Raw genomic sequence first — 24738 nt, 5'->3', positions numbered from 1 at the left:
GCTCCCACCCCTGGAAGCACACAGCTTTATCTTCGATTCGTGCCATTTTATTCCCACCACAAATGTAGCCATTCAGCTGGCGAAATAGCCCAAAATACAACCCATGAGAACCCATATTCTGGTACACTTTTTAGTATTATGGTACCGCCAGAAGTGTCGCATTCATAATTCCGCCATCACCATGGGGACGACCCGATGCGAGGGACTCGTGCGCATTCGGGAGCGCGTTGCGTTCAGTTCGCCCTCTAGTGTCTACAATCCAGACGAAAGTTTAGACGCAGCGTTGCCGTCCTCTAGTGGTCACTTACGGTCTGCTGGCCGCTTGAGTGACGACGTGTGGTATTTTTGCGTCTCCAAGGCACCTGTTGCGTCTCTGGAGTGGTTCACAGTGGACGCCAGTACCGAGAGCAGTGAGGAAGAGGACGCATCGCCTTCTACGAGCTCCGGTGGTGCCGTATTACTGGCCAGCACAAGAGTCTCGAGCGTCGAGGCAGTGGACGGAGAAAACGTGAAATTACCCGAGAGTGACGGTGACCGTACAGGAGTGTTTATCAATTTGGCAATGGACGATGAAGAGCGGAAACGACTTGAGAGTGTCTCGTTCTACGTCGAAGACGAGAGCTCTGGAGTCGCTTTGCTGCTTGAGACTGAGTCGCAGGAACAGCGAGACGAATGGGTAACTTTTCTAGGGAAATTGCTGCCCAAGGAGGCAGAGGAGACCTTGAATGAACAGGAAAGTGACGAGGAACAGGAGGCTGGAGAGGACGTTGTGGAAGAACTCGAGTCTCGGCACCTGGCAGCGTCAAGGTCGTCGATTTCCATGCGGTCGTTGCTGCACCAAGGCAAATCGGAGAATTTAATGGAAGACGGAGACCCGTTTGGCCTGCTATCACTTACAACGTCGGCGTTGAGCTCAATGACGCCGATGGATGAACAGGACTCAGTTATTAAGACGAATACTGCTGCGCCCGGGATGTTCGCGATGGATCACTTCGAGTTGGCGGAGGGGAATTCCCACGAAGCTGAGATTGAAGACGTGAGCGATAGCGACACTAGCGTCGCCAACACAGATGGTGACTACGCGGCGGATACCGCAGTTAATCCTTCTTTATTACTATCGTCGGGCAGAGGACAGCAGATAGCTACTCGTGAGAGATCAAACAGCAACGTCACGGATCCTCTCAGCTCTAGTGCGGCCAAAGAATCCACTGCAAGTACTCGGAGTCGACGGCATAGTTTGGGTTCAGTGTTCGGTTCATCTCCACAGCCAACAAACGGCTGTCTGCGGTGTAACAGGAGATTCGGTAGACTTATCCATACTCCCAAGGTCTGTGCGTCCTGTTCGCATCGGTTTTGTCGCGATCACTGCAACCAGTGGACAGCTTTGACAACTCCTGAGTCGATCACGCTGCCAACACGAGACATGGTGGGGTCCCAAGTCGGTGCTAGAGCTGTTCCAACACCTGAACTGAAGCGAGTTTGCATGGATTGCCTGGTAAGGCAGCAGTTGTTAACATCTTTGCAAGAAGCTGGTGTGTATTATGCTTCTGCAGTTGACGAAGCGGGTGGATTATCACGACTTGTCCGCTGGAAATACTTTGATCAGGGTCCAAAGCATGAGATTGCAAGCCACATACGCGCTCGAAGCCTTGGGCCTCTGAGTCTCCTCTCAGCAATGTTCAAGTATCGTCAACAACCGTTCATGTTCGTGATGGTGCTCGCGCAACTCGTACACAACGTGGAGAACTGTATGGAGACGATGGAGTTTTACTGGCCACAGTTCTTGCAGTGGGGTTTCGTGAACCTTCCCGATGCATCACCCAGTGTCAGAGCCTTCTACCTCTTCTTCCTGGCTGCCACTGCACGTCGTAGTGTCCATCTTGCAGTCAAGGCGACGTGGGAATGCATTGCTGCTCACTGGGACGCAATGGCTGGAGGACTGTACAAGCGCGGCAATGGCATTGTAGTCATGTTATTCTTTGTTACAAACGTCAATTTTGGAGAACCTCGCAGTGTCCTACCGCAGCTGCTGTTCCCACAAGCGCCACTACATCAACGCGAAACATTGGAGAAGCTGCTTGAACAATTGTACGAATTTGTTCGTAGGACTTATGCCGCCTCGCAGCGTGAATCTCCGTTCTTTGAATGGCTTTTAGCTCGCAGCAAGGAGGAGACCGTGGCCAGTTCTCGAAATGTTCAAAGGCAGCTCCGTGTCGGCGACGGATTTCTGGATCCATTCCCACCGGATTACCACGAAGCAGCGCAGCTCATGATACTGGAACGTCGGAGATCAGGTACTCAGCATCTCGTGGAAGCGAAACAGCGTATGTGGAACAAACCTGCTCAGCACATATTCAGTGACGAAGTTCGGCTCGTGCGGTTCCTCGTGGACCTGTGTACATATTTGAAAGAGAACATCTCCGAGCCTTCTCTGCGGAAGAAACAGCTCCCGGCTTTGTTACAGGAGATGCTGCGTGGGAAGCACATTCGACCTGAGGCTGCATTGCCGCTATCTGGAGCCATGGCGCACCCTCATCGTGTGGTCAACGTACTCACCAACGAAGGAACGGTGTTTTCCACCAAGGCTCGAGCACCGACACTGGTTTTCTTCGAGATTATCGCTTCTTCATTAGGATGTGATGGTGAGTCTCGAGAGCTTGATACCCAGCCTAATCACGACAGCGAAGTCGATGCGTTGGTGGATGCTGCAGTGAAAATGGAGCAAGAAAAGGATGATCTATTGGCACCAGAGCAACAGGAAATCCTCAACTACCTCGATGGAGAAACCGTTGGCACCTACGTGGCAGACTTAATCCCGGTCAGCCGAAGTGATTCTCAAGCCTCATTGCGGTCTTCAATCTCGGAGGACCTAGACAGACTCAGTAACGTATTACCCGCTGGCTGCACACCACTAAGTGACAAGGCAGGTTTCTCCGACGAAAGTGATGGGTTCGAGGCGGAAGAAGAAAGCGGTGAAGTGGGCACAGATACGAGTGATAGCGTGGAGTCTGCAAACTCAACACAAGTCGCACAGTGTCCGTTCTTCGGGGAACGCTTTGCTGATACACAGAAGCGTATCCGCGAGGAAAGCTCCTTCTCCCGCTTCGACGGATGGGCGTTAGCTCCGGTGATTGCGAAAAGTTTTGACGATATGCGCCAAGAAGTTTTCGTGCTGCAAGGATTGAAGCTGTTCCAGCTCATTTTCCGGAAGCATGGACTTAATCTATGGATGCGTTACTATAGTATTGTGTGCGCAGGTAAAGATTGTGGCTTATTGGAGGTGATCACGGATGCCCAGTCACTCGATGGTCTCAAGAAGAAGGGCAAGAAAATCACTGACGTTGGCACGTCACTGCCTCTTATCTTCAATCGGGCTTGTGGACGAGACCCGATCACAGGTGAACACGACCCGGTCCGCTTGGAGAGAGCTCGCGCAAATTTCATCTCGAGTATGGCCGCCTACAGCCTCTTTTCCTACATTTTCCTGGTGAAAGATCGACACAATGGCAACATAATGCTGGACACCGAAGGCCACGTTGTTCATATTGACTTTGGCTTCGTTCTGGGTATCGCACCTGGCAACACTTTCAGTCTCGAGACGGCACCGTTCAAGCTCACACCGGAGATGGTGGAGATCATGGGTGGAGAAGGATTTGATCGCTATCGACAGCTCGTAGGTCAAGGTTTACTTGCTCTGCATCTGGAAGCGCAACAATTGCTGTCACTTGTGTACCTTTCGTCCAAAGATTCCTGCTTCCCATGCTTCAAGGGGCGATCTCGAGCGCGTATTGTGCGGCGATTGAGTCGTCGATTGTGTATTGGCTGGAGTGTTCAAGACGTGGAACGCACCGCTGCTCGCATCATCGATAAGAGCAATGGACACCGTGGCACCAGGCAATATGACTGGTTCCAGAAGATTTCCAATGGCATTTTACCTTAAAAATAATCTGAAGGAGTGAATGTATAAAGCGGCAAAAGTGTATAAAGCTAGCTAGGTTAGATTCGATGCTAGTGACATCTTCTACTCAAATAAGGTGCCATGTTGTCACCTTGTTCAGTGGCGCTTCTTCTTCGAGTGCGATTTTCTCTTCGAGTCGTGGCGATGACGATGTTTGCGCTCTTTCTCCTTCCTGTCCTTGTGCTTCTTCTTCGACGAGCTCTTCCGTTTTTTGTCTCTCTTTGATGAGCGTTTCTCGCTGTCCGAACGTCGTCGTCGCTTAGTGCTCTCATGCTCAGAGCCAGAGCTCGAACTGCGACTGCGTCGACGTTTCTTACGATCCCCACGGCTACGATTACGTTCACGACTCGAGCTGCGGCTTCTAGAAGGCGATCTCCCTCGACGGCGGCGTCCGGCACTGCGACTTCGGCTTCTTGAGCGGATTTTACGTCGCTCTCTCGCTTCACTCAAACTGCGACTGCGACTGCGGCTTCTGCTTCGTCCGCGCGATGACGGACGGCGTGAAGACGGTTTGCCGTCCTTTTCATCTTCACTTTCATCTTCATCCTCGTCACTTGAAGAATCCTGCAAAACGAAATGCAACAGCAGTCGTGTCAATGTTTAGACCCTATTTTTTCAACAGACGATTGTCAATATCAACGTGACGCTTACCGAGGACGAAGACGAGTCCAAGTCCGACGACATCACGCGCTTCTCCTCCCCTCCCAAATGATTTCGACACTGGAAAGTCAAGTGGCCCACCATACCGCACTGCAATACAGTAAAAAAAAAAAAAAAAGGTTAGTTTCCTAATAAATAAAATGCGGGAAACATCATCTTACCTTCTTGCAGGCGCCACGAACATCGTTCTAACAGCAAAAAGTTAGCATAACACAGATTGGATACCACCCCTGACCCTAATCTCATAGACTATTGCCTACCCACCGACTTGTTGGAGAGCTTGGCAAGCGCCATGAGACCTTTGGCCTGCTCGTACGAGGTCTCGCTCGTCTCCCCCTGCTTCTCGCCCTCGGCCGCGTACGGGTCGTAGCCGATGGTGTTCTTCCAGATACCCGTCATCTTGAGGGTCGCACTGCTGTGCATGCGGTTGTTGTGCGGCATGCGCACGCGCCCCGCTGTTGCCGGCATCTTCGCTGCTTGGCGTGGAAGAAAAAGGAATTTATTTTCAATGCGAAAAATTGCAATGCAAAATTTGCGGAGCACTTTTTTCTTCAAGTGTCTAAAATTGAAATTAGGCAAACAATTGCCTATTTTCAAAACTAGACAAAACTTCTGACCTAAAAATCATTTTTTCAGTGAAGCAAATTTAGCTGAAGTAAAAAAAAGAAAAGAAAAAATCACGATGTGACAAGAAAATCACTCGCCATATTTTTTTTTGGCCTTTCAGACTTGAATAAGACGCCAGCAACGCCAGCAATAGCTCATCGGCGATGGCCCCCACTGCCTCAATTGCTTCGCCAGAGATGGCGCAAAGCGACGATCACCAAGTGACCAACATGCAGCAGCCCGCGACGCCTCCCGCGCCCGTGTCACCGGTCACCATCGTGCCCCGCGAAGAACCGCCGCCGCCACAGCGCCGCCGACCTCTGTCGCTACCCAGCCAGGTGCAGGAGTGTACCATGCAACGCATCCTCGTGACGGGCGGCGCCGGCTTTATCGGCATTCACCTGTGTCGTCGCCTATTGGAGCAGGGCCACGAGGTTATTTGCCTTGACAATCTCTTCACCAGTCAACGTGCCAACGTCCTGGACTTGCAAATGCGCTACCCGAACTTCGAGTTCGTGCGTCACGACGTGACAGAGCCCTACTCCTGCGAAGTAGACCAGATCTACAACCTGGCATGTCCTGCATCGCCCGTGCACTACCAGTACAACCCCATTAAAACCACCAAGGTGTCTTTTATGGGCGCCATCAACGTCCTCGGGTTGGCCAAGCGTGTCAAGGCGCGCGTGTTCCAAGCTTCGACTAGTGAAGTGTATGGCGACCCAGAAGTGTCGCCACAGGTGGAATCCTATCTGGGCAATGTCGACTGCACTGGCGTGAGAGCGTGCTACGATGAAGGCAAGCGTGTGGCCGAGACGCTGTTCTTCGAGTATCATCGCACACAGGCAGTAGATATCCGTGTGGCGCGAATCTTCAACACGTACGGCCCCGGTATGCACCCGTACGACGGACGTGTGGTAAGCAACTTTATCATGCAGGCGCTACAGGGCGAGGACATCACGATCTACGGCACAGGCAGCCAAACGCGCTCATTCTGCTTCGTGGATGACCTCGTCGAAGCCATTATCCGCTTCATGGACTGCAAGACCTGCGTGGGGCCTATGAACTTGGGCAATCCGCACGAGATGACAATCCGTGAACTAGCTGAAATGATCATTGGGCTGACAAATTCATGCAGTCGTTTGGTGTTCCGGGATCTGCCCAACAACGACCCCAAATTGCGAAAACCTGACATCACCCTTGCCAGGTACGTTGTTGGTTTGCACACAACTGTATCCTTGACGTGACTAACTCTATATTGCTCTTTGTTGTGGATTAGAACGCATTTGGATTGGAACCCCCATGTGTGTATCGAAGAAGGACTCATGCGCACTATCGCATATTTCCGGGCCTTGGACTTATCGAAGTACAAGCGACCAACCAACAATACAGCGCATTGCAAGAGTAAGATGGCGAACCAGGCTAAAGCGGCCGTCCAAAACTAAAGTTGCCATGTAGGTCTGTTGTTTCCGCTCACGAATCCGACATTCTAGGCAACTTTCACGTTCAAGTACGTACATAACAGCACTGTTGACTTTTGCAAAACCATTTTTCGTGATTTCCTTTATCATGCTGCTACCGCGGCAACAAGGACAATGTAAATTCTGATTCAATGGCACGGAAAACTGATTAGTTCTTGTCATTGATCTTGATAGACGAAGGGTGGGAAACACCGAAAGCTAAGCTAGCCGTGAAGAAGCATAGGAACTGATGGACACGCACCCCACGTCTCCACTCAACCTGTTTTCTTTACCTGCGCTGCATAACTACGAGGACTTGGACGCTGGAAGGGCACCTGCAACTCCATTATCGTCATTGTCGAGTTCAGCATTGGTCTCCTGCTCAGCCTTCTCCAAGCGAGCACGCTCCTCGCGGATCTTGGCCACGCCGCCGCCCGAGCCGAGCTTTGCACCAGGGAATTTGACAATCACAACGCTCATATTGTCACGGCTGCAATCCAGACACAAACCGTTAGCACTAGTGCATACACTCACGACAATATAACCACAGCCATACCTTCCTGCACGAAGGCAGTTGTCCAGGACCTCTTCCGCTATTAACTTCAAGTCAGACTCGCCGTTGTTCATAAGCTGACGGATGTAAGCGCAGAGTTCGTCGTTGCTCATGACGTCCCAGATTCCGTCACACGCGAGCACCAAAAACTCCTCCGTCTTGTCAATCTTCTGCACTTCAATATCTGGTTCCGCAGACACCTGCTGCTGCTCCGCCGGTAAATCCGCGCGAGCCTTGTAGGAAAAGTCGCCAAGAGCTCGCGACACCGCCAGATCTCCATTCACGCGGTTGCTGCGCACCAGCCCACCAGCGTCCTGGATACGTTTGCGTTCTCCCGCCTGCAGCAACCCCAGCAAACCATCAGCTCACTATCTAACTCTGATATGTGTCTACTTAGTCGTACATTGATGGGCTTGTGGTCAAAGGACATCTCGACTGTGCGGCCGTTCTTGGCCATGACGCTGCGTGAGTCGCCCGAGTTGGCCACGATGATGTGTGTGGGGGTAACAAGAGCAGCGATAGCGGTGCAGCCGCTTTGGTCCGAGCCGTAGCTCTCATCGAACGTTTTGCGGATATTCTGGTCCAGGTTCATAAAGGCGTCGCGCATTGCTTTGCCGATCTTGGCAGGGTCGGCGTCATCAGCCTTGCCGTTCGGGAACACGCCGTTTTTCATAGTAGCAGACAACTCTTTCGCAATCCCCTCGGCTGCCAGATCCGCCGCTAGACGTCCACCGTGGCCGTCGAACACTGCGAAGAGCGAGCAGCCCTGGGGCAGCCCTTCAGGGTTGATCTGAGCCACGTGCGCGTCCTCCATACCCGTGCGCCAGCCCTGCATGGTGGCCAAGCCGAACGAGAGGCCGTTTCCCTCGCCTCCATCAGTATCCTTGTCGGTGATCGGCGTGGCGAGGAAGTTGCCCATGTCTGTGGCTCCTGTTGCGCTCGACAAGCTTTCCCAACTTTGTGATCGTTACCACGTCGGCTCGAAGGTTTGAGAAGATTTTCTTGACTTGCATTGAGTAAGGACAGGTCCGGTATACCGGTAAATTCAAATGGGTTGCGAAAAAATCCAAGTGACTTTTCCAACCAGCTTCAAGTGAAACTCTACTGACAAATTTATAAGAGGGAAAAGTGGATCGCGTTTGATTACCAGGCTCTAATGAGATCGGATGGTAAAGTACAGCAGCACAAACACCACCACGACGAACATGATAAGATACAGCATGTGCTTGCTGCCGCCTTGCTCCATCATCACGCCAAGTCGCTTCATTGTGCCGCCTAACAGACCTTCCGTGTTGTCAAATTCCTTGCCCTGCAACATGCAAACCCACGGTTAGCCAAGACCAGCAGCACGCGAACATCACACTAGCGACGCGTACCATGCTGTCCAAGAAGCGGTTTTGGTCCACGACCTCCGCATGAATATTACCCGACAGCTGAAACAAGACAAAACAACAACGCGGTGAGCAAGACCAGCAAGCGAAAGTAGAAACTTTGGTGCAGCTCCCAACCTGCTTCAGCTGCGTGATCTGCAGCGACAAGTGACTGATCTGCTCATCGTTTTGCTCCTCAAGCAGCCGTTTGGCCTGCTCTCCGTTGTCTACATTTCCTCCCGCCTGCAGTAATACAAAACCCGTCAGCTCCCTCTATCGAGAGCGATCCGTACGAAGCTAATAGTCACTACCTGAGATCGCGAGGAGGCTCCCGAGAAGAGGGATTCGCGCGCGCTGGCTCGGCCATTCGCCATTCGATTGTACATGAACCTGTAAGCGTGCGCTGTCCCGCAGAGATCGTGACGTAGAGCGACTTCACCTGTGCTTCGTGCTTCGGTGCTGACGACGACGTCATAAGAAAGAGGGATTTGGCACGAATTTGTTGGCCAAAAATAGATTGCGTTTAACCAATCCAAATGGTAATCCATATAGGGTTGATGGCTGCCAAATCAGATCCGGTCAGACTCTGAGAATTATCAGATTTATACTTGAAAACTGGGAAATATTCAGAATCAGACCTGATAGTCAGTACTATTTATCTCATAAAAGTACTACTAGAAATATTAGTACTACGTAGAGAAGGAAAATTACTGCTGTAGTATTTGCTACTGTTTGCATTTCTACAATATTCACTCCAAATACAATACTGTATTAATACTACTAATACTTTCAACGAACCTCAGGAATTGATGAAGACGTGCATCACTTTCATTAGCTCTGCTTACTTGCTTTGGCCATTCAAACCAAAAGGATACGATTACACTTTCAACACGATAGCAACAACTTAAGGCATCGAGTCCTCCGGGCGCTTGATGATCACCGTCTTGTGCTCCAGGTAGTTGCGCAAGCCCAACTCACCGTTCTCGCGACCGATACCGGAGTCCTTAAAGCCACCGAACGGAGCAGCGCCGTCGAACACGTCGTAGCTGTTGACGTACACCGTACCCGTGCGGATGCCGTTGGAGATCTTGATGGCGTTGTCGAGGTTGCTCGTCACCACACCAGCACCCAGACCGTAGACGGAGTCGTTAGCGCGCTCAATGACCTCGTCGATGGTCTTAAACTTGAGAATGGACATGACGGGGCCGAAGATCTCCTCACGAGCAATGGACATGTCGTCAGTCACATCGGCAAACACGGTGGGCTCAATGAACCAGCCCTTGTTGCCGTGCCGCTTGCCACCAGCCAACAATTTGGCACCCTCCTTCTTGCCCTCCTCAATGTAACCCAGGATCTTCTCGAACTGGGTCTCGTCAATCTGCGAGCCCTGGTTCGTCTTGGGGTCGAACGGGTCACCGACCACACGAGCGTTGGCGGCCTCAACAGTGCGGCGCACGAACTCATCGTAGATACCCTCCTGGACGTACACACGGGTGCCAGCGATGCAGCACTGGCCCTGGTTCAGGAACAGACCAAGCTGTGACTGCCGAATGGCGAGGTCAATGTCGGCATCGTCGAGGATGATGTTGGCAGACTTGCCGCCGAGCTCCAGAGTGATACGCTTGAGGTTGCTCACGTGCGACGTGCGCATGATCTGGTAGCCAACCTCAGTGGAGCCCGTGAAGGCAACCTTGTCGACATCCGGGTGCTGCGCCAAGTGGCGACCAGCGGTGGGGCCCACGCCGGGTACGATGTTGATCACACCCTTGGGGAAACCAGCCTCCACGATCAGCTCACCGACACGTAGAGCAGACAGAGGAGTCTGCTCAGCAGGCTTCAGCACAATAGTGTTACCAGCAGCCAGAGCGGGGCCCAGCTTCCACGCCATCATTACCAGCGGGAAGTTCCATGGGATAATCTGAGCGCAGACACCGACAGGCTCGGCCTTGTTGTAGCAGAGGTAGGGGCCGTTGATGGGGATCACGGAACCGTGGATCTTGTCGGGCCACCCTGCGTAGTAGCGGTAGACATTGAGCACGAGTCCCAGGTCAGCAGCCTTGGCCTCTGAGCACGGCTTGCCGTTGTCGAGCGCTTCAAGAGCAGCAAGCTCGTCAATGTTCTCTTCGATGAGATCCGCGAGCTTGTTGATGAGACGGCCACGTTCCGACGCGGGCATGGTGCGCCACGGGCCCTCGAAGGCCGTGCGGGCAGCAGCCACAGCGGCGTCGATGTCCGCGGTTCCAGCCTCAGCAACGTCGGCGATCTTCTCCTCTGTAGCGGGATTGAACGTCTCGAAGGTCTTTCCAGTGATGGACGGCACGAATTCGTTGTTGATCAGCAGGTTAGTCTGCTTAACCGGAACGGGGGTCGAGAAGTGGCGGGATAGAATTATCGGTGAGGCCTTGGCGGCTGTGGCGGCCGATTTCATGGCGAAGGCACCGGCCTTGACGCGAGGAGCTTGACGCAGGATCTGGCGCTGCATGGTGAAGGTTAGAGGTCTGGTAAGGTGCTGGTGAGCTGGCAAAACGCAGAATGAACTGCACCATGCAGTCCTAATAGGAGTGCGTCAATGCACTGTACAGCTTCAACCACGCCGGCATCAGGTCTTCCACTGTATTGAAGTGTTGAAGTGCTCGTTTGACAAGCTTAGAAAGCAGTTCGAGTGACGTCAACGAGGGACTCGCTGTGGTAAAAGACAAGAAACTTCAACCGCCTGCAGCTTGGAAGACACGTCTTGGGCGATTCCAGTCCATTTCGTAAGCGCTGCCGTTTACAATTGCGACGGGACAAATCCTTTTTCATGCAGGCACCAGGACTGCGGGCAGCAGCTTAGGACCGGCTTCACGCACGTTCATTCCAGTGCAGTCTCCAATTTGTAAGCGCCCGGGTTTACGTCAGAAATGATGGTGCGAGCAACAGGTTGAAGTTCTATTTCGCTAGGCTGCAGCTCATCAACGATGTGGAGACCTTCGTTTTCTATCGTTGCCAGCGATTCGTTGGTAAGCAATGCACTGAAGTGTACTGGTGAACGGACGTTGCAACAAGCATTTTTAATTGTTGCTGGAAGTCTATAGGATTCGAAGCAATGTAGCCTACAATGGTGTAGGTTGTTGGTAGTCATTGGTGAAGCCTCTTCACCGGAAAATATCCGGTTTACGTCACCTTTTTTCACTTCAAGTACCTGTCGTTTTCGGTGCAATGCTGATGGATCATCTCTGGAGGACTAACGTAGCTTTCCTCTTTGATCTCGGACTGTGTGAACGGTGAACTAGATTTATGCGGTTTCGCTTGCAGCACGCGAACTCCAACTTGACGATTAATACCGAATCTACTGCCCAGAACTAACATGTAAAAAAACATGCACCAGGTATTAGTATTTTTAAAATGGTGTGAATGCGTGACGGAATGCTTGATGGGATCACTATATGTGGAGAACGTTAAAGTAATGTTTTCAAGTAGCTAGTGGCGAAATCGGCTTTCGCTTTGCTGAAGGCGATAGCATTGCTCATGCTGGCGGTCAGTGCCTTCAGTGGCAGCTGCATACAACAAGCTCGATGGCTAGTTGCACTTCAACTACAGCCACACCTCATCGGCGAATACTCGAATCGTCCGTCACACACCGCTACCCTGAAGATAACGCCACAGTGGATATCCTCACGAGCTGAGAAGATGTCGTGAAATCCTTCGTCGAGTGCATCTTCATCAACAGGGAATCATCCAGCCTCCGACGGCGCCAAATCTTGCTGGTGGAGGTGGCGTCCTCGCTGAAGAAAAACAGCTTCCAACACACTTCCGAGTACGGTCTTTTCGAACTGGTCTCCTCCAACACCCAGTCTTACGAGCTCGTCAGCAACAACTTAGCGTTCTTGCATGTTCAATTGCACTGATCGGGTAAGACGCAAAACCTAGCTATCAAAACAACAAGAACAATTTAAACACTGCGGCTATATAGAAAAAGAGGCATCTTCATTCAACGACGATGTTAAACCGAGTCAGAAGGCCGAAACAAATCTACACTCATGAGACTCGCCCGCGCCGAAGGCACAGGGCCGCACCACGCCAGAAGATTTTGCTCGAGCTAGACGCCTTACAGACGGTCGTAGAAACGGTCGAGAGGAGGCACATCCGGGGACAGACCCTTGCGGACACGCACGCCGTTAACAAGCTTGCCGGACATGTTGCCGACGTCGGTCGGGTCACCGCCAATAACCTGGTAGTGGTCGAACACGCACTGGGGGAAGGCCTTGCCACCCGTAGCCTGACGCAGGTCAGCGGTGAAACCGAACGACTCGTTGACAGGCAGGTAAGCCTTCAGCTGCATCATGGGGGTACCGGGGCGCTGCTCCTCGGCGAACACGTGACCACGACGACGGGTCAGCACACCGTACACGCCGCCAACGGCGTCCTGGGGCACCTGGATGTCGGCAAGGAAGACGGGCTCCATCAGAGCAGGCTCCGACACCAGCTGGCAAGCGTACACCACACGACGGGTGGTGGGCAGGATCTGGCCCATACCACGGTGAATAGCATCAGCGTGGAGCACCACATCCAGAAGGTTGACACGCATGCCACGCACGACCTCCTCGCAAAGCACACCGTCCTTGGTGGCCCAGTTGAAGCCGCCAAGCACCGACTCCTTGATTTCGTTCAGGTACGACACACCCTTGGTGGCGTCCACGAACACGTTGGCACCCGTGCCGTCCGGGCCGTAGCCCCAGATCTTACGAGCATCAGTCACATCCCAGTTGTGGTTGTCGGCCAGGTAACGAGCACGAAGCTTGAAGTCGTAACGGGGGGAGACCTCCTCCTTTTCCTCCTCAATCTCGTCCGTCAGCTCGTCGCCCAGAGGAGAGGCTTCGCAGAACAGACGGTTGTGCTTGTTAGGCGACTTGGACAGACACGTCTTGGACGAGTTGCCCGTGATCGTCTCACGGTACGACACAACAGGCTCCGAGATCTTGACCTCCGTGCCCATGAACTCCTCCTGCAGATCCTTCAGACAGATCTCAAGGTGGAGCTCACCGGCACCGGCGATAATGTGCTCACCCGACTCCTCCGTGTAACACAGGACCATGGGGTCAGACTTGGACAGACGCTTCATACCTTCCACAAGCTTGGGCAGGTCCGAAGCGGTCTTGGGCTCAACGGCCACACGCACAACGGGCGACACGGAGAACTTCATGGTACGGATAGTGTGGCCCGTCTCGGACGTGGTGATGGTACCAGACTTGAGCAGGTACTGGTCCACACCGACCAGAGCGCACGTGTTACCGGCCGGAATGTCGGGGGTCTGCTCGACGTAGCGGCCCATCATAATGACCGTACGCTGAATGTTCTTGACCCACAGGTCGGTCTTCTTGCCGGGCACGTAGTTGGGGCCAAGCATGCGGACCTTCTGGCCCGTGGCGATCTTACCGGCGAACACACGGCCGAAGGCGTAGAAACGGCCCTTGTCCGAGGTCGGCACCATCTTAGACACGTACATGACCAGAGGACCATTGACGTCGCACTTGCGAATGGCCTCGGCACACTCGTCGTCCTGGGGGCCCTCGTACAGAGTGTCCACACGGTAACGCTGGGCCGTCACGGGGGACGGCAGGTGCACGACAATCATCTCCAGGACGGCGTCGGCGGCCGGCAGCCAGCGCTGCATGACACGCTTGAGCAGAGGTTTGCCGGTCAGGTCCTTCTCGTCCGACTTGAGCTCCACGCCCACGGCCTTCATCATCTTCTCGTACTTGGCCTTCTTGTCGTTCATGATGGCGTCGAACATCTTGATGATGGGGTCCATGATGAACTGGCAGAAAGCACGCTTGAGCGAGCCCTCGGCATTGTTCTTGCTCGTCCACTTCTTGTTGGCGGCGTCGAAGTACCAGTCGCCCCACAGCTTCTGCATCATTTTCTCCTCAGCAATACCAAACTTCTTCGAGTAGAGACGAGCGAACTTCTTAAGGGTGAAACCCCATTGGTGAAGACCCGAACCGAAGGCGACCGTACCCTTCTCGGGGTACACCTGGACGTCACCCAGCTTCTCGTCGAAGTAGGTGGCAATGACCACGTTCACGGTCTCAATAGCACGCGTGAACGACTGGTAGCAGTCCTCGGGCTCAAGGTGCAGCTCCAGAAGAGCACGGTCCACCTTGTTCACCATAAGCACGGGCTTGACGCGCTCACCGATCGACTGACGCAGCACCGTCTCGGTCTGCACGCAGACACCTTCAATGCAGTCCACCACGACCAGAGCACCGTCCGTCACACGCAGAGCAGCCGTCACTTCGGACGAGAAGTCAACGTGACCAGGCGAGTCGATCAGGTTGATCAGGTACGAGTTCTTGTTAATCACAACCTCCTGGCCAGCAGCGGCCTCCTCCGACTCCTTGGCGATAGCGGCGGCAGTGGCCTGCTCACCAGCGTCCATGTCGTACTCGAAGAACATCGAGATACCGGTCGACTTGATGGTAATGCAACGCTCCTGCTCGTCAGCACGAGTGTCCGTGAAACGGGCCTCACCGGCGTGCTTGGCCGAGATAATACCGGCCTTGGACACCAACGAGTCGGTCAGCGTCGACTTACCGTGATCGACGTGGGCAATCACGGACATGTTACGAATGTTCTTCGTGTAGTCCATGATCTCACGCATCTGCTCGACCGTGAAGTTCACCTGATAAAGTCATAAGGAGGAGGGGGAAAAGATCGCATTAGCCTCCTGTATCTTTCTTTTTTTTTGCTGTGCTGTCTGTGTCATTATTTGCCGTACCATGGTTGCTGCTGGAGTGGGGGGGTTAGCGGCGGGTTGGTGTTGGGTTCTCTCGGGCTTCTCCCTTTCGGACTAGCTGGATCCAAAAGAGGAAATGGCGCTCAAGCTCGGGAACCAACCGTGTAAAGGAAACGCGAAGGGTGGGGGAGACCAAAACAGAGAAAAGGCCCACAAACGGGTGGAGCAGAGAAGCCCGCTCCCCCTCATAATATATGCTATTCAGTATGTTCCATACAATCCTACTGTGAAAGCGAGGTTCAATTTTATCCGAGGTTTTTCCGGTGGAGTAGGAGTGATGGTCTGTTTGATGGACTTGAAGCCCATATTTTGGGAAGCTCTGCATGCACCAAGTTGTTGCGAGTTGTTGATATGGCGCCTCGCTAAACTCTCTACACATGATCCTGCGATTCAAGCGCGTACAATACTACTGCGTTGTAGCGGGCTGTGATGGTGTAGTTAATGAGGCTTTACCTGCAATCCGAAGTTCGTTTTCTTGCTCTATATGCTTATTTTTCATGCTATAGTACGATATCCTGTATGCGGAGAGCTTGAGAGCGATCTTGAATTCACACAGCAGGAACTAAGATCAGCGCTGCACAAGTTGCAGCACTGCATAAGTCGCTGGGAATCATCATCTAGAATGGGCAAATTGAACTCCCTTTTGAGCACGACAAAATGGGCACTTGAACTGGGCTAGCGAAACCCGACCCGTGAGACGGAATCAGACCGAATTGGCCAGGAAGGTGCCTTGCGGTTAGACGGAGAATTGCTAGCAAGAGGCCGTTGCCTGCCTTAGCCGCACGCAAGTTGTCGAGAACAATGTGTATGGACTATACTATGGCGAGACAGCATGGAGAAATGGACGCGGCACCAATGCGGCTTCTCCGCACTCCTTTAATGTCGATGCCCAACATCCGCGCAGTGATTGCGTAGTGACGGATGGTTGCGTCATTTGAATAAAAAAAAAACGACATTGTTGCTGTCTTCGTGTTGAACCTTCGGCGTCGGGTAATGGAACCGTAGTGCTAAGGTGTTCCCTTGGTAGTACATGTAGACGTTCAGTGTTTCATGGTGCTTCTCACGCCTGATGAACAATATCGTTTGTGAGTATTGACGAACGTTCAAGGTGGGTTTGACACCCACGCTTTGCGTGAGACTTCATCCAGGACACAACGGGCTTGATTTAAACAGGGCCTCTTGTGCTGACGCACGATTTAATGAAGACACCATCATTGACGATACACTCGTTATTGCAAGCAGTCCGTAACATGCAGGGACAACGTTAAGCGGGAACAAACATGGCCAGGCGATGAGGGGACTCGCAACCGAGTCTGCTCCGGCCATCTAAAACTATCACGGTAATCTACAGTATCGCCAACAAACGAGTGAGAACCTACAGTAGAATAGGATAGGTAATTGTAAACCCGTGCATGTTGCACATGCAGTTTATTTATTTGTGTTGCTGTCTGGTGCTCGCATTACCTCGCCGCTATTTCACACTGCAAAAATTACCCACGCATCCATTCTGAAAAGGACTCGTCGATATTCCGCGTACGGTGGTGTCACGCTCGCATCTTCGTCAAAAAGCGCTTAGCAGATCGGTTTGTCTACATGAAGGTGTTCTGCTGCTGCATCTGGCACTGCTTGAACTGGTCTAGGTAGAACTGGCAGGAGCTGATGTCGTTGCTGTTGCTGTTGAGGCACTCGAGGAAGGCCTTCTGGTCAGGACCGCAGTGGTCCTGCTGCGGGGGCTGCGTGGCCTGATAGTCCTGAGAAGCCGGAGCAGCCTCCTGCTGCTGCGGAGCATCCGAGCCGCCCGAGAACGAGCCAGCAACAGCGCCCACGGCGCGGTGAGCAATGGCGCTGCCCGTGCCGAAAGCCATGCCCTGGGCCACCGTGCCCATGAGGCCGCTCATCATACCGCCGCCACTGCTGGAGCTCTGCTGGGCCGGAGGGGGAGCAGCCTGTGTGCGGGCGGGTGCGGGTGCGGGGCGACGCGGCTGGGCTGGGGCCGGAGCGCGGCGAGGGGCCGGGCGAGCGGCAGGACGAGAGGAACGGGAACGGCCCATGTGTGTCTTGGTGTCTTCTTGCTTGCTGTTGGTTTCGATTCGGATTGGATTCTGACGATCCACCCTGCGGTTCGGCGTGAACCACACCAAGCGCACACAAAGAATTATCGAGAATCACAGGGAACCGTTTCTTCGACTTGAAGTTTGTATGCAATGAAGAATGATGGTAAAATGGCTACATTGTTGCTGCTAGACGATTACTTGGCACCATTATGCTCCAGTTGCTCGACCCGCACTGCCAACTGCTGCAGCTTCTTGTCCACGTTGTCGAAGCGAGCGTTCAACTGCGTCTGCATGGCCATCATCTCCGCGAGGATCAGCTCCAACAGGTCTTTGCTCTCACCGCTGTTGCCGTTCTCGTCCTCAGAGCTCCTCGGCGTCTTATCAGGAGCTACTGGCGCTTCCTGCTCATTACTGGTTGACTTGGGACTGAATGTTGGTCGAGCACGGCGAGGCACCTTGAACTTGGACAGGTAAATTGGCTGCGGCTCGTTATTTGCAGCAGCGTGGAAAAACATAGCGCGCTTGCGTTTCTCGATCGACGCGACTTCAGCAAAGGGAGACCTCTCTCCAAGGTAGATTCCTCTACACACATGTGTCGGTGGAAGTTCCTGGTGGAAACAAGCACTCTGTAAGTTGTTATGACACGACTAACATCAGAGGTGGAGCCATGATATACCATTTCACCGGATAGCGAGGCCGTCCACTGCATGCGTTCAGAAACATCCAAATGTGTAACCATTAAATGCGGCGACAAGGTGCTTCCAACGATAACCCGCATGTCCTGCTTAACAAAATATGTGCGTGAGAACGAATTGCTGAGCACGCTGGAGAATTGCGACGAACCTGGACAACGAGGATGTCGGGAGAGGTCAAGTGCGGCAGATCGAGGGTAGAAATGACGTTCCACTGCTGTGCTTTGTATTCGACAATCAGCAAGTGGGAACGAGGTTTCGCTCGTTGGGCAATTCTGGTATCCTGATGAGGGAGATACCATTCACAATATTAATCATCACGCTGCAAGGGAATAATGCAGTCTCTTAGCCAACGTCATACCTCAGTGCGATTCAATATTTGCAGTGAACTCTGGGAGCTGCTTGAGATGCGCATCGATGTCAAGTCGATGATATCGCTGGACGAAGACGCTATTTGCTCTTGAATATCGGTTGAGCTTCCCGGTTGCAGCACCAAATTTGATACCGACGGCGTTTCAATCGGAATTGTGTTTTTCAGCATCGAGTTCAACGTTGGAGCTGCTCGGGAGATATCTTCAAGAATCAATTTGGTATCCGTGGCGATAATGCAAATAGTTGGAGATACACGTGCAATTGCAGCAATGGGACCAACAGATGCATTCTCAACGTCCAACTGAAGTCCATTGGTGCCTTTCAAGGAACTGCTCGCGTCGATCTGGACATGCATAGGAGGTTCTAAGAGTAATGCGTCGACGTTCGTCCAACTGAAGCAATGAAGTATGTGATTCTGCGCTCTGTAAAGGCAAAACTACTGTCAGCCGAATAGAAATGATCTACCAAAAGCTTGTCCACACACAACGATACTTGAAGCCCGCAAGGACTCCATGAGCATGCATTCCACGCATGCCGTGTACTGCAATCTGTGTGAATCGCCCGCCACAAAAGCGATGACCCCATAATGGTGATAAGCAAGATATCCGTCTTAGCGTAGGCCTACAATGCATAAGGTGGAAGAGTACACTTAGTACAGTTCACTTGGCACACGAAAACGGTACTAGCCGTCGTTGACCAGTAGAAAATTGCTGCACGGGCTCCAAGCCAACCCTTGTGGGCGATCAATCTCTACAGATCCCCTCAGTGATGCCGAGATGCCACTGGAAGAGCAACAAAAATGAAACAGAGTATTGAAAAATGAGGTTTGCCAGTCAGAGTCGGGTCATCAGTACTTACCTTTCTTTGGTGACTTCCCAAATTTCCACTTGAGTCGTCGACGCAATAGCGAGCAGGCTTGACTCAGTTGAGCCGGAAGACCAAGCAACTAGCCGATATCGATCCTAGAAAGTCATACACAGGTTGAGCATTATACCCTCTTCTCCTCAACAGGTTTCCAGCCACGCACACCGTTCGAGTCGTCTTCATGTAAAATCAAAGTATCTGCTGGTTTATCCAATACGCCTCGTCCAAATCCTGGAGACTTGTCCGTGTCTGCATAGCACGTGATGACTACAGTCGGGCCAACCGGCATCGCCGCCGCCTGCAGTCTCGGGTTGTATCCTTCGAACGGGACCGACCAGCAACAACGACTTGTAAGTAAAGTAGCTTTAGATACAGGAGATATAGACCATAGTAGGCGAAAACATGAATACCATCGTGCAGCACGTTGCCTTTAATGCCGGTTGGGATCAGCGCCTCGCTCCACTCAGCCGGTCCATTGATGAGCATCCCTGGATCAGCGTTTCAACCAATAAAAAAGAGATAAAAGCACTTTTATAAACGCTAAAAAAACGCTTTTTATAAAAAGCAATTAAACACTTGAATAAAAAGGTGTTACATTTATTAAACCCATCGAAAGAGGTGGGTTTTTGAAAAGGTATTCATCCAGTTGTGGATGAATTGACAGAATTTATTGGTCGTAATACAAATTCCAAGTTACGACCAATAAATTCTGTCAATTCACCCATAACTGGACACAACTGGATGGATACAGTTTTTCAAAACCCACATTGTTTGATGGGTTTTTGCGACCATTAAAAAAAAACAACTTCAAGTTGCGCTAAGCCACGCGCCAAAAAGTTTTTACAAAGTGATCATAAGGGGGCGGCCTTGTCCTCGTTGTTCCTGTTGCTCGCCGATACCCAAGGACCCCGTCGCAAGTGTTTTACGCGTCGACGATACTCACATGTCAACCAACTGCAGAAGGATTTGTTCCAGCAAGCCCTGCAAAGCTTGTCGTGCTTGACTCCGGCTCAGGAGTTAGCGGGAAAGCTGCTTCAATCTCAACTTCCTCTTCGTTTTGTTCAGCACCACAAACCCGTGTTGTAAGTCTCACAGACAGCACTGCCACAATGGGCACTCCGATGGCACCAATCAACCAAATCGCGATGATCAAGCCAATGTAAGCGATGGGGTTGTCACCAACGGTGACTTGGCTACCGAATAGCAATCCACTGAAAAACGCCAACATTGGCAGAACCACAGTGAGTACAATCACAGCTGTACTCAACACCCCCGCAGCGATCTTCAGCGAGGCAAAGTACATGACAGCTAGCCACACCTGCCGCGTCATGCGAATGTGCGGCAAGAGAGCGCTGGGGTTGGTTGCTTTGGAAAGCTTGAAGCGATACGCGCAATCATCTGGCTGAAGAGTGACGTCTTTGTCTGTTGAGATGAAATTCGCCAGTTGGACGTCGAGTTTCACTAGAAGCCTCATTGTGGCGGATGACAAGAAGAAGAGGCCCACACCGACGGCTCCAGCGGCAAAAAGCGCGTAGGGACTGACTGTTATATACCAGTAGATGGACAGGGAAGCAATATAAAGCGCTACCAGAACCACATACCCGAAGTACATGAGACACTTCTGAGGAATTTGGTGAACGACGTGGATCATGAACATGGCGAGTGCCATCAGTAGCAATGCTACGGCCCAAAGCGGCATAAGAACCATGCTAGCGAGCAGCATTGCCACGGAAATGACGCCACTGATGGCTACGAAGGCATTCAGTAGGTGAAAGGCGAGCAGGACGCCCACTCGCTTGAAAGATTTCGCAGTGCAACAACTTAGTCGAAACTTGCTGAAAATTCCATCGTCGGACGGCGTTGGCGTGAGTTTTTGCTGCGAATCCATGGTAGTTGTATGGGGCTTCATGCTGACGGATGAGTTCATGATTCTGCTGTATTACTCTTGGTCGGGATTTTGTGAAGTGATGTGCGTTTGTGAGAGTGGACTTCTCTGCGAATGTAGCTACCAAAACTATGGATTGAAGTTACCCTACTGGCATAAACCCAAGTAGCGTGCAAATCTTGAGAAACATGGAGAATGCCAACATGAAAACAAGTGTTGACCGTCAACGCATCACTTGTATTTTTGAGTTGAGACTCTTGGTTTCTGGTGCTTCCTGCTTTTCGTGAACAGTGCGAGTTGCTGGACAGAACACTACACGTATTATGGTCGCAAAATAAACCACATCCACTTCAACCTGTTCGACTTCCGAATCACACGGACAAAGCAAATGTCTGTACGAGATCGCACCAAAGATGCATGCACAACACAAAAGATGTTTAATACGCGAAAAACTATCAAAACTTGAACAACGCCACAAAGTTATTTGAATTTCAAGAAATACGTGCAGACGTCGATGTAGATTCCTGTCTGTTTCTTCAAACGAACCGCTCAAGAGTGTTAATACGCCTGCGCCATTATTAAAGTCGCTGGGGATGCTGGAACAGAGATTTTTTGCTTTTGCAAATGTAGTGGGCCCCAGTATAGCATTTCAACTTAACCCGGGCTCTCATTCAGGGAAAGAAAGCAACAACATGAGAACAGACTACATTGTAATCATCGCAACAGAGAGCAGAAGTACATGAATTTAAACAAAAAAAGCCACCATATTAACAAGAGGAACCACGAGCCTTTATATTTCCAAGCTGTGGGCCTCCAGTTGACCGAGTACCGTTCACTTCACGAGTTCATGGCGTAGTTGTACAGTCTAGGGTTAATGTACGCTAGAGGGTACGTAATGGCGGTGGCGATGACCACCCACGTGGATAGCACGAGGAAACTCACGCTAGCCACCATCATGAGCGTCAGAATCAGCGGTATCAGGCACATCGACAAGAGGATCGCCCAGCACATGTGCCACTTCTCGGCAGTCGCCGCCTTCGACAGTAGTCGCAGTCCTCGACGAACTTCTGATCGGAAGCACGTCAGTACCTCCATGTTGCGGAAGGAATCCGCGTCCTCATTGGCGCGGAACATCGAGCTCGTCCGGAAATCGTCGTCTATAGCTTCCGTCTCGCCATCCACCGTCGAGCGCGAAAGCACACCACCGTCATTATTGATGTGAGGGGGTGTATTGGACGTGCCAGCCATCGGAGACGCAGGCCGGATGTCTTCCAGACTGTTCTGGCGCTGGCGACGACAGCTTTGACACAGTATCTTGGCCGTGTTCTGGTGCACAAGGACCCCGCACAGAGTGCAGCACTGGATCACATCGAGGTGGATCTCGTCCACGGGTTCCGTTCTAGTTTTGGTCTTAGTAAGGACCTGGTAGGACGCCACAGGGGCGACGGCCATGCGGGACGCACGAAATCGACGAAAGTCGTCGTCAAAGACTCGACTAACTTGCATCAGCGCTTTGAGTTTGAGCTTGATCGAGCGGTACTGGAGAAATGAGATCAGAGACCAAAGCGCTCGCTGTTCATTGGATGAAAGACGATCAGAGACCAAAGCGCTCTTTTTTCATTGGATGAAAAAGCGGCTTGCCGTCGCCTTCTCTCTCCTCGCCAGTCTCTCGTCTTCTTTTCAGATTTGTTCTGACAAGAAAGAACTTTGACAGAATTTATTGGTCGTAATACAAAAGTTAAATTACGACCAATAAATTCTGTCAAAGTTCTTTCTTGTCAGATCCTGTCTACGAGAGAGCAGACGAACGAGCAGACAGAAGGTTCGGCGAAGCAGCAATTGTGATAACCAATTGTGAGGTTACATATTTCATGGGTCTAGACAAGAATTTATTTAGTCCCAATTGTGATTAGTGTAGACACAAAAGGATACAATCGGATCAAGGTCCGATTCCAGACCATAGATATAGTGTAAACGGCCCTCGAGGTTTTAGCTAGCCTGTTTCTACAAATTAGCATCTGTGCTATCACACTACCATAAATAAAAAAATATGAACAGAAACACCAGGAGAGCGGTTGGATTGCAGAGAGCATACTGATGAAGTGCACAGTAGGATGGTCGAAGTGCACAGGCCAAAAATGTAATTAACAGTAATGCCAGTTATATGGATGAATGTGTTACTAGTAGATTATCGGACCATACTTGAACTTTGTATGTGAAAAAATGCCAATTAACTACCAGCATTTAATTTTAGCGAATCACAGCTAATAATAATTGAATATTTAGTCAATAGGACAATGTAGGTGTAGGTGAGTCACCGAAACCACCCAATCGGACGTATCAAGTCCGATGAACTCCTAAAAAAATGTGTGTGTTCATTCAAATGTCAAGTGTTAGGCGTATCACTTTCATATTTCTCTTTATCGGACTGTCACGATGGGTTTGGGGGAGTTGCAGACCGGCAACACAGTGCGTGCCAATGCAACTGCTGTCCCAGCATTCTCCAAGCTTTTGAAGGGTGAGGAAGTTGAAGAGGAATATGTAAGAAAATGTATTGAGACAGATGAAAGTGGCAACAGCTTTGTATGTGTCATGGATAAGTTTGGAATGTATCTTGCGTTTAGTGAAGGATCCACGATGATACGGATCGTGTATAATTGGTAAACGCTGGGTGAGTTCGACTCGCCCCAATTTGTGTCGGAATTTAAGTCTGTGGAATTTTGCTGTTTTCGAGTGATCCATACCGACCCAGCTGGTCAGTGTCAAATGTGCGAAGGAGGTGAACACATTATGACGGAGAAGAGATTAGGCTGCATTAGCTGTACTACTAAGACCGAAGGAAAGTGCAAGTACTTGTGGAAAATTTGGGGCTGTGCTGCGGCTAAGCGGTGGCACGTATACTACAATGGTATAGAACACATCCGCGACGAAACGCGCAGTGCGAGGGGCCACACAGAGCTGTAATTACCGCCGAGATGAAACGATTTATTCTGCAGCAAGATGAGTGCTCAATACCTCCAATGCTCATCCTGAGTAACCTGCGACGCGCTTCGGATATTATAGAGCCATCCCAAGGTTTTCCCACTCTGGCTCAAGTTACTAACTGCGCCAAGTACGTACGTATTCTTCAGGGTACGGAAAACTCTCTCAAAGCCGTCAGAGAGATAGTTCGACAGAACACGTTCGGCCCGACTGGAGATCTCACAAAACCGTTCTACTTGGTCATCGTGAAAACGCTAGCGGCCATGCAATCGTGGGGAAAGGGACGGATGCCGATTCATTCGTGGTAGGGGTTCCAGCGGTGCCCTCATTGAGGCCAGTATCGAATACGCAATTGTTAGCCGTTATACGCTATTTTATGCTGACGCTACGTTCAAGTTGAGCGATCTCGGTTATCCAGTACTTACAATTGGATTTTCCGATGCTTTTCGGTGCTGTCAGCTTGCAGCCATATTTATTCCGTATCATCGTGGATACACTTTAACTTATTAG

At 51.4% G+C, this 24738-nt stretch overlaps 11 protein-coding genes across 18 annotated transcripts; 2 read left to right on the top strand and 9 right to left on the bottom strand.

Annotated features, from left to right (window-relative positions):
- Positions 1–142: 142 nt before the first annotated feature.
- On the top strand, positions 143–4525 carry PPTG_02440 (hypothetical protein). The gene has a single exon (XM_008893520.1). It carries the CDS (start codon positions 182–184, stop codon positions 3938–3940), a length of 3759 nt encoding a protein of 1252 aa, XP_008891768.1. The 5' UTR covers positions 143–181; the 3' UTR covers positions 3941–4525.
- Positions 3880–5174, bottom strand: PPTG_02439 (hypothetical protein). 3 transcript variants are annotated; one of them, XM_008893517.1, is made up of 4 exons: positions 4883–5174; positions 4780–4806; positions 4610–4708; positions 3880–4522 (listed from the first exon to the last, which is right to left on the bottom strand). In XM_008893517.1, exons 1-4 carry the CDS (start codon positions 5084–5086, stop codon positions 4055–4057), a joined length of 798 nt encoding a protein of 265 aa, XP_008891765.1. In that variant the 5' UTR covers positions 5087–5174; the 3' UTR covers positions 3880–4054. The 3 variants fall into 3 exon arrangements, with proteins under 3 accessions (XP_008891765.1, XP_008891767.1, XP_008891766.1); XM_008893519.1 differs by having other exon boundaries at positions 4887–5174; XM_008893518.1 differs by having other exon boundaries at positions 4780–5174.
- Positions 5175–5303: 129 nt separating this feature from the next.
- PPTG_02438 (hypothetical protein) lies at positions 5304–7292 on the top strand. Of its 4 annotated transcripts, none has more exons than XM_008893515.1 (3): positions 5304–6428; positions 6501–6731; positions 6877–7292. In XM_008893515.1, the coding sequence occupies exons 1-2, from the start codon at positions 5389–5391 to the stop codon at positions 6664–6666; spliced, it is 1206 nt and encodes a 401-aa protein (XP_008891763.1). In that variant the 5' UTR covers positions 5304–5388; the 3' UTR covers positions 6667–6731; positions 6877–7292. The 4 variants fall into 4 exon arrangements, with proteins under 4 accessions (XP_008891763.1, XP_008891764.1, XP_008891761.1 ...); XM_008893516.1 differs by lacking the exon at positions 6877–7292 and having other exon boundaries at positions 6501–6625; positions 6680–6835; XM_008893513.1 differs by having other exon boundaries at positions 6501–7292.
- PPTG_02437 (hypothetical protein) lies at positions 6722–8275 on the bottom strand. Its single transcript, XM_008893512.1, has 3 exons — positions 7638–8275; positions 7238–7572; positions 6722–7171 (listed from the first exon to the last, which is right to left on the bottom strand). Exons 1-3 carry the CDS (start codon positions 8151–8153, stop codon positions 6988–6990), a joined length of 1035 nt encoding a protein of 344 aa, XP_008891760.1. The 5' UTR covers positions 8154–8275; the 3' UTR covers positions 6722–6987.
- Positions 8276–8287: 12 nt separating this feature from the next.
- On the bottom strand, positions 8288–9143 carry PPTG_02436. 2 transcript variants are annotated; one of them, XM_008893511.1, is made up of 4 exons: positions 8916–9143; positions 8743–8847; positions 8611–8667; positions 8288–8543 (listed from the first exon to the last, which is right to left on the bottom strand). In XM_008893511.1, exons 1-4 carry the CDS (start codon positions 8988–8990, stop codon positions 8388–8390), a joined length of 393 nt encoding a protein of 130 aa, XP_008891759.1. In that variant the 5' UTR covers positions 8991–9143; the 3' UTR covers positions 8288–8387. The 2 variants fall into 2 exon arrangements, with proteins under 2 accessions (XP_008891759.1, XP_008891758.1); XM_008893510.1 differs by having other exon boundaries at positions 8611–8847.
- A 365-nt stretch (positions 9144–9508) lies between these two features.
- PPTG_02435 (hypothetical protein) lies at positions 9509–11086 on the bottom strand (the record flags this gene model as incomplete). Its single annotated transcript, XM_008893509.1, has 1 exon — positions 9509–11086. One exon carries the CDS (start codon positions 11084–11086, stop codon positions 9509–9511), a length of 1578 nt encoding a protein of 525 aa, XP_008891757.1.
- Positions 11087–12461: 1375 nt separating this feature from the next.
- PPTG_02434 (translation elongation factor aEF-2) lies at positions 12462–15521 on the bottom strand. The gene is made up of 2 exons (XM_008893508.1): positions 15362–15521; positions 12462–15265 (listed from the first exon to the last, which is right to left on the bottom strand). Exons 1-2 carry the CDS (start codon positions 15362–15364, stop codon positions 12692–12694), a joined length of 2577 nt encoding a protein of 858 aa, XP_008891756.1. The 5' UTR covers positions 15365–15521; the 3' UTR covers positions 12462–12691.
- A 1217-nt stretch (positions 15522–16738) lies between these two features.
- On the bottom strand, positions 16739–17486 carry PPTG_02433 (hypothetical protein). The gene has a single exon (XM_008893507.1). It carries the CDS (start codon positions 17428–17430, stop codon positions 16969–16971), a length of 462 nt encoding a protein of 153 aa, XP_008891755.1. The 5' UTR covers positions 17431–17486; the 3' UTR covers positions 16739–16968.
- Positions 17487–17588: 102 nt separating this feature from the next.
- Positions 17589–19847, bottom strand: PPTG_02432 (the record flags this gene model as incomplete). 2 transcript variants are annotated; one of them, XM_008893505.1, is made up of 9 exons in its annotated part: positions 17589–18041; positions 18110–18214; positions 18277–18408; positions 18487–18919; positions 18982–19118; positions 19195–19279; positions 19356–19459; positions 19525–19679; positions 19772–19847. In XM_008893505.1, 9 exons carry the CDS (start codon positions 19845–19847, stop codon positions 17628–17630), a joined length of 1641 nt encoding a protein of 546 aa, XP_008891753.1. In that variant the 3' UTR covers positions 17589–17627. The 2 variants fall into 2 exon arrangements, with proteins under 2 accessions (XP_008891753.1, XP_008891754.1); XM_008893506.1 differs by having other exon boundaries at positions 18110–18408.
- Positions 19848–20194: 347 nt separating this feature from the next.
- Positions 20195–21270, bottom strand: PPTG_02431 (hypothetical protein; the record flags this gene model as incomplete). Its single annotated transcript, XM_008893504.1, has 1 exon — positions 20195–21270. The coding sequence occupies one exon, from the start codon at positions 21268–21270 to the stop codon at positions 20308–20310; it is 963 nt and encodes a 320-aa protein (XP_008891752.1). The 3' UTR covers positions 20195–20307.
- Positions 21271–21942: 672 nt separating this feature from the next.
- PPTG_02430 (hypothetical protein) lies at positions 21943–22836 on the bottom strand. Its single transcript, XM_008893503.1, has one exon. The coding sequence runs from the start codon at positions 22750–22752 to the stop codon at positions 22084–22086; it is 669 nt and encodes a 222-aa protein (XP_008891751.1). The 5' UTR covers positions 22753–22836; the 3' UTR covers positions 21943–22083.
- Positions 22837–24738: the final 1902 nt, after the last annotated feature.

The sequence above is a fragment of the Phytophthora parasitica genome, assembly GCF_000247585.1.
Source record: "Phytophthora parasitica INRA-310 unplaced genomic scaffold supercont2.2, whole genome shotgun sequence".
Lineage (NCBI taxonomy): Eukaryota > Oomycota > Peronosporomycetes > Peronosporales > Peronosporaceae > Phytophthora > Phytophthora nicotianae.
Note: the sequence above shows the minus strand (reverse complement) of the source record. Positions and strands in the feature narration are given on the sequence as shown.